This window comes from Platalea leucorodia (genome assembly GCF_965183815.1).
Source record: "Platalea leucorodia genome assembly, chromosome: 4".
Lineage (NCBI taxonomy): Eukaryota > Metazoa > Chordata > Aves > Pelecaniformes > Threskiornithidae > Platalea > Platalea leucorodia.
The window spans coordinates 90478678-90494182 of NC_138826.1; the positions used below are offsets into that span (position 1 = coordinate 90478678).

Below are 15505 nucleotides of genomic sequence, written 5' to 3' on the forward strand. Positions count from 1 at the left end.
TCATTCATAAACATCTAGTTTGTAAGTAGACAGGAGTTAGGCCAGGAGGGTCTTCAAAACAGAATTACTGCTCCTCCTCCAGACACTCAGGAACATCTGGAATCCGGATTATCTCTCTCTAAAGGGAAACTTTTAATACTCCTTATTTCACACACAACTGATTAAACCACAATCATGATCAGACATACAAGCTTTACATTTAGTAATAAGTTCAAGCACAGACTTCTTTACAACACCTGATTTAAAATATTTCTAATAAAGATTAGCACATTAAAAGCTTTTAACCATCAGATACTATATATCTTCAGGACACCATCTTTAAACTCAAATGACAAATTAAACAGCCCACACTCAATGCCTTATGCTAGCCTACTAATAAGCCTACTATGCAAGACTGCTGTGAAGGGACATACTTACCTGCGCTTGCAGCCATGTTATGAGTGTTTCCCTAATTAGCTGCTGCTGGACTTCAGTAAGTTCAGAGTATCTGAAATGAAGCATAATGAGATCAAAATACAACTGCTTCATGACAAGTGCAACATTCAGTAAGGCAAAAACTCTTTTTAGTATCACACATGATACTGCACATTCATGTAAATGAAAGGTTCCTAGAAAAGGAATTTACACAGCTATTTGCATGCTAAAATTTTTAATCAAAAAAAAGAAAAACATTTTCCGCATATTCATGGATTACATTTTGAGGCACTACTGCCTTCTATACTGGAGGAGCTTGAAATTTTGCAGGAAGGCTGCTCTATCAGGGACAGGACTTATGACCCTGATAAAAATACACATTTGACCATAAGCCATGGGGAGAAGGAAGAGACATTTGTATATGCTCAAACTTGTTTACTACACATTGAAGACTGTCAATAGTGAGCACAAGGAAGCCCTTCACTGATCTGACCTACAGTACCTTTATTATCAGACATGTGTCAAAACAAAAAAGCAAACAAGTAATTCTGCTTTACGTCATACATATAGTCTTGGCAAAATTTGATGTTATACCCAGCCCACCTCAAATACTACCCATATAATGTGTTCCTTCCCAACACTAGCTAAGCTGAGAACACTCTCCTTGCAATAGATCTAGGTGTAGGTTTGGTACAGTCCTTAACAGGAATGACTGCTGAATGTGACTCCAGTGTCTATGTCTGCTGAATGTAACTACAGTGTCACAAGCAACTATTCATTAAGGAGAAGAAAAAAGCAACCCCACTGAAAACACTCAGAGAAAATAAGAAGCAGGAAAACAAGAGAAAACACACCGCAAGAAGCAGGTGACAGGAGTGGAACAAGCAGAGGACAATGGGACAGTGAGGTAAAATCAGGTAAATAAAAATCACAGGAAGTTAAGTCTTCGTTTTTGCTCTGATACGCAATTGTGAAAAATCAGTCACAAAATACATCTTATTCCTACCTAAAGCTTGACCCATGCTTTCAGTGTATTACAACCAGTCACAATGATATTCCAAGAGGCAGACGCCTCTGCCATGACGTTCAAGTCCAGACCAAAGGAGCTCGAAGTGTGGAAAAAAATACAGTTCCATGCAATGAAACTTATTATTTCAAAGTATTTTTTCCTAAAATTATGATTCTATGAAAACACCACTCAGTGAAAAGACTGCTTTCTCTTAACATCTCTGCCATGGTTATTGAATGAATAGGGCTTTGTCTGAAGTCCACGACTCTGTACTGAGCAAGGCTGCTGCCTGCAGGACTCTCTTCTGCAACGATCAGTGAGAGGAGAGAGTAAGGCTTGAATCTCCAGAAAGGAATGGCTAAGTCAGTTTCAAGCAATCCTTGGTATCTGGGCCTGTGTTGGGCCATACACAGGTGTTAGACTAGCTAAGTAGAGCATGCTGCTCAAAACCCAACTAGTCCTCTCCCAGAAAAGGTGAAGAAATACAAGAAAGTCCTCTGGACCAGATTAAAGCCACCTCAACCACCACACTGAGATGACAGATACCATTTTAAGTTTCTTCGCAAGCAAAATAAAAAGGGAAAATTAAATAGATGTATATGGCTGGTATCAAGAAAGATTACTCACTTGAACTTAATTTGATGTTCCAGAACTTGAAAGCAAAAGAACTTGATGTGATCATCACTAGAAAAGAAAAGAAAATTCTGTTACTGGGGGCAATATGGTACACTTCTCTGGGAAGAAAAAAAAAAATCCTCAAATATTACAACCAGGTCGTCCTTTTGGCAAATCAAGAATTACTGTGCACCAGAGAAAAATGCTACTGCTATTACTTCAAAGCAAAAATGACAAATACTCAAGCAGTTCATCTGGTAAAAATGAGCACTTGTTAAACTAATATTTATGTTTGATATTATAATCTTTTTTTCTACAGCCACCAATTTGTTATGCTTTCATTTCAGTATTGAACATACAAAATTACAATACCTATCGTATCCTGCCTTTATAAAAATCTGTCAGGCTTCAATAATACATTCGGGATCCATTAGTACACTAAGTGCAAGTTGTACACTGTGTCTTGAAGAGCAAAGCTAAAGACAAACTGAGGTATAGATTAGGAAGGGACATTCCACATCCTATACAATCTACACAAGTTTGTCTTATTATCTAAAAATTGTAACAATCAATGTATTTTGGTGAAGATTATAAAATGCTGTTTTCAAATCTTGTGTGGTTTTGTTTGTTCTGACTCCGTGGAATCAGATTTTTTTGATAAATCAGTTACAGAAAAAGCATTCACTATAAATCACTGTTGTTATTCAGGAGATATACATCCCTCAGCTTCCTTCCAGCCTAAATTATTCTGTGATACAGCAGCAACCTAGTATTTGAGATCTAAATACACAACTTTGTGCAAAAATACTGGTGACTACACACTCTTTGCATCTTGAAAAATGGGATGGCCTGTTCCGTAGAATAGGGGCAAGGAACTACTACTGAGATTACTGCATATAAAGCCTATAGTCTCACAATAGGCAATTTTCAGCACTCCTCCCCAAAAGACAGCACTACAACTCATTATTTTTCCCTAGATTTCATAAAGCAGCAGTCTTTAGGCTACTAAATTAATATGGAGTTTTATTTATACATTGCTCTTCCTTGAAAGGCATTATACAGAAACCACAGATCAACTACAACACTAAAAATAATATGAAGACCATATTAACCTTCAGCAATTTACAGTTTGCCTATTATGCTGTAGAGCCAAAACCAAACCCAAACATATTGCTAATGAAAATAAGCAATGATTCTTATCTACATTACCTGTATATACTCTGAGCTAACGCTTCTGCACAGACTTGCCAAGCATCCTGAGATATCTTCAGCTGCTCAAAGTAGGCTAGTGCCTGCAAACATCCAAGTAAGTTTCTTTTTTAAAAAAGGACAAACAAACCACACAGCAAGACATCTAATTCACACTTAGACTCACATTTAAAAAGCTCTCCTTCAAAAAAACCAAACTATTTGGATACATCCAAGTATTTATATGACTCCCTAATTACCATAAGACAAGAGTTTCTTCAAATACTAATATCATAGGTACTCATTTCCATTTTACACGCAATATAAAGATTTTTGTATTTGGAATATAAAAGGCATAGAATCAGAAATGTCGAGGTTAGAAGGGACCGACTAGAGGAAGTTGCCCAGGGCCTTTTCATTTGGGTGGACATCCACATTCAAGTTAAAATTCCTTCCACAAATTCTAAAGAGAAAGCGATTTAGATTTTTCACTGAAAACTCCTCACTGTTTTTGTTGCACCCCTTTGGCTGTATTCTACACCTCAAGCTCCAGAAACTTGCAAACACTGATCACCTGACAACTGTCAGTTTATGAATCTATTACAGAGACTGGAAAAAACCTTCTATCAAATTTTAGATAATCAAGTTGCTTATCAGAACTTCTAAATAGCTTTCGACAACAGTTAACTTGATCTAATTGCTTTAAGATTTAGTGTGGCCTGTTATACAAAACAGTAAAGTAACTTTTGAAACAGAGATTAGGTAAACAAAATTATTTCAATTCTATGGATGCATGTATTTCAAGAAGCTGTTGGGTTTTTTTTGGTTTTGTTTTTTGCATTAGTTCACAATTGTTTCCATTCACCAAAGTAATTTCGCAAAGTAATTATTCAGTGAGTTGAAATAAGTTCTTAAAACAAGAATTCATTTCCTGAAGGCTGTACTGGCAATTTTCTTGTACTGAACAGTTTTACTAAAAATTGTTTGATACTTCCTTTATATGTTACATCTTACATGATTAGTGAAAAGGTAAGTTGCCTTTTACTGTAAAATATTTCAAAATTAGGCAGACGGCATAGTTAAAAGGTCAATAAATCTAAAAGCTTCAAATTTTACAGTGATATTCTATTAACAGAACACTAAGGATTAGCTGTATCTATCCTTTCAAAAAAGACAAACACCCAGAACCAACATATTTAACAGGCTGCTTAGCAATATTAGGCTGCATCAAACTACATTTTTAACTTACTTATGCATTTCAGGATTCGTTTTATGAACACAAAACCAAGGTATTAACATCCTCATTTATGAAAGATTTTTCTGGACGTTATCTTGTAGACAGTTGAATCAACTTGATAATCAATCAGTAAGCAGAAATATTTAATCATTAAATAGTTACATAAATTGTAATGCCTTTTTATAGGAGCATCTCTCTTTTACAAAGTAACTGTTACCCACATATCACGATTACTTTCTTAACCTACTCTACACTAATACAAGTTTCACTACAGTGAACAATGCATGTTTCATTAAAAGACACTAAAAATAGGTAATCTATTAAAATAATAAAAAAAAATCTAAGAATTAAAAGGGCAATTGCAAGCAACTTATTGTTTTTGGTGGCTGCTTTGCATTCTATGGGAACCTACATAAGGAGCTGAGCAACAAGTACAAAGAATTGAAAGGACTGAAAAAGTCAGAGCCCAGAAAAACAAATTCTATGCACTTTAAGTGTAATTTCACAGAATTGGTGACACACGACCTTCAGCTTACATGTTTGCGACATGACTTTGTTTTGTACTTGCCACCAAGAACCGTATGTATTGGTTAACGAAAAAAACCCCCAAGCCCCCAACCTCCCCCCAAGAAAATATGAGACTTTTGCCCTGATACAGCACCCCCCATTATTAGAGAGATAAGCAAGTTAATTACATACTCTTTGTCTGAAGTCCGCATCAGCATTTGGGTTTAGCCCTAAAAGGGCTTGTTCATCCATCTCTATTGCTATACTCTTTGTTTCCTGCTCCTAACTGGTTTCCCCACTTCTTCTAGAGGGGAAACTAGGATCATCTGCAAACAGAGAAAGAGAAACTTTATTTGCTCAGCAGAATAACAAAAATTAAAAGGAGAGCAACCACAGAAGTTTGCCCACAAACCTCAGTCACATAGTATGTACTCCACCGAAACATGAATGTGCATACTTCTGACATAGATACCAGAATTCTAAGTCCTTTAATCACCTTTTAATAGTATTAAACAACTTATTGTATAAGGAAAATTTGAAGTGTCCATGTATTTCAGTTCTCTTGAAAAGATCTAATAACATCTTAATTAACACAGAAATGGCATGATGTGTACTACTCAATGGAAAGGCTTGAACCCAAATTTCCAGCATGCAGAGAAGGTTTCAGCAAGATACGACATAAGCATAAACTTGCTACTTAAATGATAAACCACTGTATTTTTTTCCCCACCACAAACTTCACAACTGGAAAAAAAAAATCTCTACTCATCTCTAATATTGTTAAGATGCTTCATAAACCCATTTATGAAGTAATTCCCCTAGGGGGGCAAAGCCATTAGGAGGTCTTTCTTCTAAAGCAAGAGCACACAAGAGAAGTGTCTTAGAAATTAACCACAAAATACACCATACTGAGTTGTTAACAAAGTCCTCTGTTCCTCTTAATGGGTGCTGATTTACTAGCAATTATTTTTATTTAGAAAAGTCAGTGTAAAATGAAGAAGCAAGCTAGCAAAATGTTCTAAAGATGATGCGCCTCTACAGGCTGTTCTGCAATGCTCTGGTAAAACACAGTGGATTAAAAAAAATAATCTTTGTCAAATACTAGGATGCTGTTAAACCGCAAGAAGGGACAAAAATGCATCTATCCTTCAAAGCTCCACACCCCCCTCCCCCCCCATGGTAACGTAGTTAATTAGGCCTGAAATAAGGCCTTGTTATGTAACTACGTAGGAGGTAGGGGAAGGGAAGATAGACAAGAGGAAGAGATGAAATACAAAGGAGCTGTGGTTTGAAGCTGCCTACATGCCTATAGGTAGAACTTCTGATTTCTTAGTATTGCATCTTGTGCACGCTCTGCTGTTCACCCTCCCCCACTGGAGGAAAGGTGGCACAGTGACAACTGACAGCAAGCACGTCTGAAAAGGAGTCCAAAATTTAACGCGGTAACAGACAGACATTTCTATAAAACTCATTACAGAACACACTGTAACAAAATGCATCATGAAAAGCAATTTAATAAGTAAAATTGAGTTCATACCAAAAAAAATTGCAGGTTGCAGCAGTATAGAAACCAGAAAATCTGGAACAAAGCGATGACTCGTGGCAAAACAAGCTTCGCACACTGCCTTACGACACAGAGCAATCCCGCTCAGGGTCAAAACCCTTCGGGATTAAAGTTGCTCTGCTGAGTCTTCTCCCTCTGCGTCCCCAGCCCCCAGCTTGTTTTCCCCATAATCAACATCCAAACCAGACAGATTAAAATAAAGGTTAAATGCTGCGGGGAATTTTTTTTCCTTTTACAGCATCTTTCAATTAGGGTCTGGTCCAGAGTTATGCAAGTAAAACTATTTAATATACAGAAGCATATTTCTGGCATATTTTCCTGCTGATATCACTACATTATCTGCCCAAAAGGTAGTAATCTTCTACACCTGGGTGACAAGTTTTGCTACTAAAAAAACCTTGCTCAAACATGTATTCTTTTCACTTGTTTAGCTAACAGCAATGCCAATCAGTTCTACTAATTTTGCATGTGCTACATGAGCATATTCAAAATTTCATCTTCTACCATGTATCGTTTTCTAAGAGTTTCAGCTTGACTAGCCAACTCTAGAAGACAATTAATGAGACAGACTATTTGAATGAGCCTTTCGAGCTAACAAAAGCTAATAAAATAGCTTCTCATGCTATATGGTTTTAGTTAAGCAGGTAGCTTTCCCACCACAAATTTACCAGCCAGCTACACTTCAAAAGCAAAACCAAACTGCAATTTTAGTAGTACTTACAGTTCGCAAAATCCATTACAAGATGTACTCATCTGTAACACCAAGTATGTCACTAAAGCAAGTTTTATTTATAAAAAAAAAATCAATAACATTAATAGTTAATATGCAGCTGTACAGAAAGTATTGTCTTACTTACATAGAGATGCTTTTTTTGTTAAGCAGTACACTATGTTGGGTGGCAAACTGATCTTACTATAATTAGGAGGGTGCAGTTCCTTAACAGTGAAGTCATATAGGTATACGTATCTCTCATCAGGATAGTTTATTCCCTTCCACATATGAAATACTTATAAATGTATTTGATAGTAGAGACTGCTTTCGTACAGGAAAACAGGAAAAAAACATAGCCACACTTCAAGCGGGGAAGATTGGCCAGTTTAACAATACTAACGCGGTCAAAGGTGCATAACTTGGGTCCACAGATGCGCTAATACTGAAAGCATTTAGAGCATTTTAACTAGGAATGCTAACCATGGTAACAATTGGTAATTAAAGAATACTTCATTTACAGCACTAGTTTTAGGTATTTACAAGATCGTGATAGCACACAGGGAGCCAGTGACATGCTTCATTTTAATCCCCTCAAGTTTTCTCTCTAATACAACAAAGACAGTAAAAGATTGTCTTTCACATTCTTTTTTTGATCTCTGTTTTGCTTGCTGCAAATCGTGAGCATGTTTGCAGACTCTCAGGCTCTGGAGCCTTTACACTCGCCGACCATGCGGTCAAAACGAACAGCTGTGTGATTAGAACTGCTTCGAGAACTTCTCAACTGGACGAGAAAGTTTTTCTTAGGTCTTCATTTCAGGCACATTCTTACTGGCCAGGAATTCCCCGTGAGAGGCAAGGCCTTCTTGCCCCCCGCCCCAGGCTTGGCCGAAGAGCCCGGCCTCCTGCCGCAGGAGAGCCACCCCCGGCCGCTCCGCCGCCGAGGCCGGTGGGGCACTCGCACCCCACCGCGGCCACGTCTGCGGCGAGGACACCGGGGCTGCAACTTAACCCCTTCGGCCCCTTCCCGGGGCCGCCGCGGCGTGACAAAGCACTCCTCCTCCCGGGGCCCGGCCGCGCCTCTCCCGCGGCGGGGAACCACCGCGCCGAGAGCGGCGGAATATGGAGGTGGGGGGAGGTCCCTGCCTCCCTCCCTCCCCTCACGTTGCAGGCTAAGAGCTTACGGTTACTTCCTTCCCCCACCGGAGCCATAACGGAGGGCGGCCACCGAGGCAGCTCCCGCAGCGGGCGAATATAACCGCGCCGCAAGACACAGCGTGCCTTAGGAGAGAAAAATCCCGATGCTTTCGCACGCACCGCCAGCCCCCACCGGCTCACGGAGGGCCGGCCCGGCGGGGACCGGCCGACTGCGGCACCCCCCGCTCTCCCAGCAGCGGGGCCGGGTGGCCCAGGCGGGCGGGGAGGCTGCGCCGTCCCCCCCGCCCCGTTCCCCAGAGCCCCACAGCTGCGGAGGAGGCGGCGCCGGGCTGACTGGAACCGGCCGGGTGACTCGAGGGAGCCCGCCGCCGCCGCCACCACCTCGGCGGCGAGGCCCGCGGGCGCCCACACCGCCCCTTCCCCGCCGCTGAGGCGCCGCGGCCCCCGCCAAGGGCCGGGGAGGCCCCGCTCCCGCCCCGCCACCGCCGGGCTGAGTCACCCCGCGCCGCGTCGCGTCGCGTCCCGCCGCCGCCGCCGTTACCTTCCCGGTCACTCCTCCATCGCGGCGGCGCTGCCGGCTCCCACCCCCACAGCTCCGCGGCCGCCACGAGCATAGGGAGCGGGCCGGGCCAGGCCGCGCCGCCTCGGCTGGCGGCGGGAGGAGGAGGACGCCCAGGGGAGGCGCCGCGCGTGCGGAACGGCCTCCGCGCCTCCGGGAAGGAGACCGGCCCCCGCCCCCGCCCCTCGGCCCGCCCGCCCGCGGCGGGGCCGCCGCAACGCAGGACTACGGCTCCCAGCGTGCCGCGCGGCGCCCCCGCCGCTGGCCCGTCCCGCCGCGCTCACCTCCCGCTCCGCCGAGGCGGCCCGCCGCGGGGCACGCCGGGAGGGGCACGCCGGGAGGCGCCGCCGCCCGGCCCCGCCGCACCCTGGGAGCCGTAGTCCCGCCCCCTGCGGCGAGCGGGCGTGGCCTCCGGCGCCCCGCCCCCTTCCCGGCATCGCGCCCCGTCCCCGCCCGCACCCCGCCGCCCCGTAAAACCAACGGCACCGATTTAATAAACCGGGACCCCCTGCGGGATCCGGCACCCGCGCTTTGTCAGCAGCAGCGAGGCGGGGCGGTGGCGCCAGCACGGGCCCGGGCTCGCCTGCTGCAAAAGCGGCGGCGCGGGCTCGTCCGGGAGGAGCCGAGTCCCCCCGCCCGTGTCTGCCACCGGACACCGGGATCTTCCGCAAATCGTTCTGCCAAGCGATGTACACGGGGGTTTTGCGTGGTTAGGCGCGTGCGTGTCCGTAGCATCAGACTTAAGACTAGATGCAAATAACGGCAGCAACAAGCTGCGGCTATTGACAAAATCGTTACAGCATCTGTCAAGGCAATAGCCATTCGCATCTCACGGCTGCGGCACCGCAGCTTGCAAAATCACGAAGGGCGCAACACTCGAGAGACCGCAACTCCCCGTTACTGCAGAACCGCTCCCAGTGCGCGGCGCACGGAGCGCACGTACTCGGCACCAGCCGTGAAGAGGATCCCACCGAACCGGGGGGGGGCGGTCCACAGGCGCAGCCTCACGGTAGCCAGCAACCCCGGTCTCCCACGGGACCACGGGTGAGAAAGGTTCCCCCGGCAGCCCTCCATGCCCGGCTACCGCCCCGCGGGGAGCGCGGTGCTGGCTGGGGCCTCCCTGCCACGTCCCCCGCGGCAACGCGAGCAGGGCCGGCGGGAGACGGAGCCACGCACAGCCGGGCCCCTTCCTACCGGGGCCATGCGGGTCCCGCGGCACCGCCGGCCCCGGTGCGCCGGGGGGGACGGGCCCGGGGGGGTGCCCCCGCCGCGCGCCCGCGCCGCGCCACGCCACGCGCCCCCGCCGGCCCGGAACCCAGCGCCGGCCGCCGCGGGCGGAGACTGACGGCTGCCTCCTCCAATAGCGCTCTGCTCCCAGCCAATGGGCGGAGAGGACGGGCGGGGGCGGGGCTGCCGGCGGGCGGGTGACGGGAGGCGGCGGCGCACGCGGCCTTTCCTTTCCTGCGGGCCGCGGAGGAGGCAGCACCATGAAGGCGTCGGGCACCGTGAGTGAAGGCCGGGGCGCGGGGGGCACGGCCGGCACCGGGGCCAGGACCGGGACCGAGGCGGCCGTTGGGAGGGCGGCGGCGCGGCCTTGCGGCGCTTGAGAGCGGCCTCTGCGCGCCCAAGCGGCCCTGTCCGGCCCTTGAGGGAGGCGAGCGGCCAACATGGCGGCGGCGCCGCTCCCGCAAGACGCGTGAGGAGGCCGCGCCGCCCCTGGGCGGGGGCCGCGATCGGCGGGCGGCACGGCTGGGCCCGCGGGCGATCCGCCTGGGCCGGTGGGCTCTCTCTTCCCCTGGCCTGGCCGGCTCTCGGCGCGGTGCCTTCGGGCGGAGGTGGCTCCGCGGCGGCTGGGCCGGCGGCGCGGAGGGGCTCACGCTGCGGGCGGCCTGTGTTTCGTCTCATTCCAGCTGCGGGAGTACAAGGTGGTCGGGCGATGCCTGCCCACGCCGAAATGCACGACCCCTCCTCTCTACCGCATGCGGATCTTCGCTCCGAACCATGTTGTCGCCAAGTCCCGGTTCTGGTACTTCGTTTCTCAGCTGAAGAAGATGAAGAAGTCTTCTGGAGAGATTGTGTACTGTGGCCAGGTGCGGGATTAAAAACCTAAAAAAGTGGGAGATTTGTAAGGAATTCCAGCTGGTACATGTGGAAGGAATTTATATGAAGCGCTGTTCTTGGGGGTGAGGTTGCAATTCATTTATCCTTCCGTTGCTGTGAAGCTGAGTGACAAATTCGTTTTTTCAAAGTGGCAGTATATGTCCAGTAAACTAAAAAGAAACTTAGTTCCCAGCACTTCAGAGTTATGAACTATGCCACCAGTCAGTTCTGCTCTCTGGTTCTTATGCTTGTGTCATTGTGGAATATGTCTTTTAAGAGTCACCTGGACATTCGTAATCCTTAGGAAGTAGATATTTGTATGCTTACGCTCATCTACCTTGGTGCTTAAAGGACATTTTTTAGAGCTGAAATCTTGTGTGTATTTTTCTTTCCACACTGAATTACTAAAACTCTTCACTCTGAATTACCAAGACTTGAGTGTAGCTATGCTGGTGTGGGGAAAGAGAGCAAATAGTTGTTTTTGACAATAAAACGTACCACGGTGGTTTCATTAGAGCTCTAAAATATTTATTCTTAAACTTGTAAAATGCAACTCGTAAAATGTAAACTTGTAAAAAACCTGCCTCTAACTACTTTTGTGGTCTTCTGTAATTCCAGGTGTATGAGAAGTCCCCTCTGCGGGTAAAAAATTTTGGTATTTGGTTGCGCTATGATTCTCGTAGTGGAACTCACAACATGTACAGGGAGTACAGGGATTTGACCACGGCTGGTGCTGTCACTCAGTGCTGTAAGTACATGTAACTGAGATGTAAAATGGTAGGACCAGTATGTAAGCACAAGATTAAATCTTAAACTGTGCATAAAGCGTGCTGACTTGATCCACGGTAAGATAACTGACACACTGGGAAAATAAAGTGGGGAGTTCCTGGAGAAGTCTGTAGATGTTTATGTGTGATGTATGTGCTATCTTACTTGTTACCACTCTTGATACAGTTTCTCTAGCTGAAAATCTTCCTGCTTCATCTTGGTCTGACTTTCTACAATTCTAGTAATCAGTTTTGCTATATAGAGAGTTTCATGACCTTTTACGTGCTGTATATATTTTGCTCACTCTATTGTTTTAAAACAATTGAGTATATCTTCCCAAGTCTTGTGGAGAGAGTATTTCAGATACCGTGTGGGACATACTAGCATCTGTCCTTTGGAGACCAAGTAGAAAAAAAATCACCGGGGGGGGGGAGGGGAATCTGTGTTGCTCCAAGGCCTCATTGCCTCGGTTCAGGGAGAATTAAAGGTTGTTCTGATTTCAGTTTGTTATGTGAAGTACTTGAGGGACAGACCATTTGTGTAGGTGATGCTGTTGATATTTGAATCCAGAAGTGTTACAAACCCTACAGAATGCACATAAAAACCCAAAGAATATTGTTCTTAATAATGATATTCTTGTCATGTGTGCAAATATTAAATGTATCTTGTCGCCTTTCAAAAGCTGAAGTGCTGTTGAAAGTGAAATTTAAGGTTCTACATTAACTTACAATGGTTCCTGTTAATTAACGTACTGAAGGACTGCTTAAGGGGCCTGAGAACTTAATTTGTCATGATACAGTGACTTTGATACCTTTCTGTTAAAGAATACTTTTGACAGGTAAGTTTTTGATAGGTGTGGTAGATCTTCATGGGAAGCATTGTAAGCACGGTAGTATTTCAGCAGGCGTATCTCGTGGAACTAGCTGTGGACATCATGGTTTGAAGACAGTGATTGTCACTGCTGCAGGGAGGAATTTTCAGGTAGCCCATGTACAGATGGCTTCCTCCTGTTTTGAAAGCCTAATTATGTGGGCTAAATATCAATTCACATTTCTGTCGCTTGTCAATTTTAAGAAGAGTAAAGATGGCCTCAGATCCTACTTCTACTTGCACCTTCCTTTTGGAAGGGAAATTTATTTTGAAGTTCACTTGTCTTTCCCGTAATCACATTTCAGTGATGATTCTGAATCACAGTTTTCTTGTGCAAAAAAATGAAATAGTGTCACGTAGATTACTTCTGTACTTGTCTACCTTCTTGAAATCAGGCAAGAAGAATAAGATGGCGCTTTCTTGGAGGAGTTCGGTTGTGAATTCCGGGAAGAGTTTGCTGCTGCATGTCGGTTCTGGGACGTTTCTGCCATCACTTTAGATACTAAAACCATTACCGTTAATTAGAGTTGGCCAGAAATTTTAAAAGTTGTAGGTGGTACTATAAACATTTCCTGAAAAGATGGTAGTAAGATTTTTGAACTGAAAATGTCTTGCTATTTATTTCTAATGAGTTCTCTTGTTACAGACCGCGATATGGGAGCCCGTCATCGTGCCCGTGCTCACTCTATTCAGATCATGAAAGTTGAGGAAATTGCTGCTAGCAAGTGCCGTAGACCAGCAGTCAAGCAGTTCCACGTAAGTGAAGTGACGCTGCAGTGCCTGGTGGGTCCCGGTCTGACACTGGCCTGGAAGGGGGGAGCTCTCTTGTCTGGTACAGGTTTGCTTTGCAGGCAAAAACAGGGAAGGAATGAAACTTGCATGCGTAGGTTTACAATTACGTTATATTATGATCAAGACTTTTAATGCTAGAACTGTTTGAAAGTCAAACTAAACCAAATACGTGTTAATGTTGCAGAAAACTTGCCTTTAACAGGCATTTCTTTCAAAAAGAGTTGCAAAACTAAGGCATCTGTTAGCTCCTATGAAGTATATCTAATCTGTGGATGCATTACTTCTCTGTACATAAGTCAGCAGTTGAATATAGCTTAGCTATTTATTGCAACCTATTTTTTGTTGTTCCTCTAATATCTCAATTAACAGAGAAACGTTTTTCTTGCAGGATTCTAAAATCAAGTTCCCTCTGCCGCACAGAGTTCTGCGCCGCCAGCACAAACCACGTTTCACCACCAAGAGACCAAATACTTTCTTTTAAATACGAAAACGTGCTATCAATCAACTCTGTGTTGTAATAAAGGTCTTATTTGAACCTTTGACTCCCAGTTGTCTTTTGGAAACGGTGTCCTGGATACCTAGGAGTCCCCCTTCCTACTCTTTATTTTCTCTAAACTATTGGCAGCCTACTGTTGACAGCCGTGGTTGCCTTCAGACAGGTGAATGTTTCAGGTGCTGACTTAAATTACCAAAATATCCCATCAATAAACCAGAATTTTAATTACCAGCTTTCCAGGTCAGAGCAAGTCTATTGTCAAGCAGCTATAAAATCCTACATTCATTTTGTCCCTTAGGCACACTAAGTAAATACAGTTGAATTCAGGAAGGCGGCAGCTTTTTGTGCAAACTCAAACTCGTCAGCTGTAAGAATAAAGACCTCATAACTTCAGTAAAGCTACTTCAAGTTTTAAGCATTTAAAGCCAAGACTTCAGTTCTAACCTGAACCTTCCCAAGAATGTTACGCACCATTCTGAATTAACTCATGTACATGTACAGAGGTGCCTGCACCTAGAAACGAAAAGTGACGAAGGGCTTGGCAGACTTACTTCTGATATTAGACCAATTCTTCTGATGAAAATTAATTTTTATATCCAAAGCCCCATTTACAATATAATGCCACAGTAAAAAAAATGCGTTGCAGATACGGTGTAGTTAAGGGGAATTAAAAAGGCTGCTTCACACCTAAAGCCATTTTTTGCATCTGGTGCCTATTATAAATTGCAATGTGTTTTGAGTGTTTGCTGGACAAGAGGGAGGCAGCTAGTTTCATTAGCACACCGGTCTTGCCCAGAGTTAGAGAGCTGGTGCTGTGTTTTGCCTAGATGTCAGCTTAAAAACAAATGCAGGTGCGAGTAGAGCGCAGGGAAATACTGTCCAGAGAGGAAACTGGGAATGTTTTAGTTTCGAGTAGCTGGAGAGCTGCATCTCAACCAGGCGAGGAACTGCCTGCTGGATGTCAAGCGAGAGCCTGGCTCGGTGCGAGGGGGGCGGCCGTGCCGCCAGAGTTGGACCAGTCGGTGCTGCCACAACAGCCCCCCTTCCGCGGCCTGGTGCCGCCGTGGCTCAGCCCTGCCCTCCTCCTCATCACCCCCGCGGTGAATCGGTTCAGGCAGCTCATCTGCCCGAAGCACGGCCTGAAAAATAAGGGGATTAATTTGGGCAATTCGTGATCTCCCGGTCGCAAGGGAGAGGAAACTGTAAACAAAAAGTTTGGACAAGTGGGAGGGTCCTGTGGAGTCCCAGCAGGGTAAGGCCAAAGGGTGGGAACAAGGTTGCCTGCAAGACCTTCTATTTTGGAACTTTTTGATTGAAAAAACAATTTAGCATGAAAATGGGCTTCAGATTTAAGCTTCATAAAAGCCCACGCGGCGGGGCGGAGGAGGGCTGGTTACAGCGGGCAGCACCAGCGTGCCCTGCGGAACCGGCCCACCCCCGGCCAGGAAGTCAAAGACGGTGTCTGCCCGCTGGCTTTGGCGCCCCTCGGGCTCGGGGCTTCCAGGCTGCCTGAGTGACG

General features: G+C 45.7%; 2 protein-coding genes across 5 annotated transcripts in view; one reads left to right on the forward strand and one right to left on the reverse strand.

The window, feature by feature from the left end:
* The window catches only part of XPOT (exportin for tRNA), a 28868-nt gene extending 19536 nt beyond the window's left edge, over positions 1-9332 (reverse strand). For 2 of the 4 annotated variants that reach the window (XM_082309679.1, XM_082309681.1), the window contains exons 1-5: positions 8943-9125; positions 5163-5296; positions 3248-3330; positions 2051-2107; positions 418-487 (exon numbers count right to left, since the gene is read on the reverse strand). In XM_082309679.1, coding sequence (XP_082165805.1) covers positions 418-487; positions 2051-2107; positions 3248-3330; positions 5163-5222 — 270 coding nt within the window. In that variant the 5' untranslated portion in view covers positions 5223-5296; positions 8943-9125. Of the gene's footprint in view, positions 1-417; positions 488-2050; positions 2108-3247; positions 3331-5162; positions 5297-8942; positions 9126-9244 lie in introns of those variants that run through there. The other 2 variants (XM_082309680.1, XM_082309682.1) reach the window with 2 other exon arrangements.
* Positions 9333-10379: 1047 nt separating this feature from the next.
* RPL18A (ribosomal protein L18a) lies at positions 10380-14032 on the forward strand. Its single transcript, XM_082308384.1, has 5 exons — positions 10380-10465; positions 10871-11050; positions 11679-11808; positions 13345-13454; positions 13879-14032. The coding sequence occupies exons 1-5, from the start codon at positions 10448-10450 to the stop codon at positions 13969-13971; spliced, it is 531 nt and encodes a 176-aa protein (XP_082164510.1). The 5' UTR covers positions 10380-10447; the 3' UTR covers positions 13972-14032.
* Positions 14033-15505: the final 1473 nt, after the last annotated feature.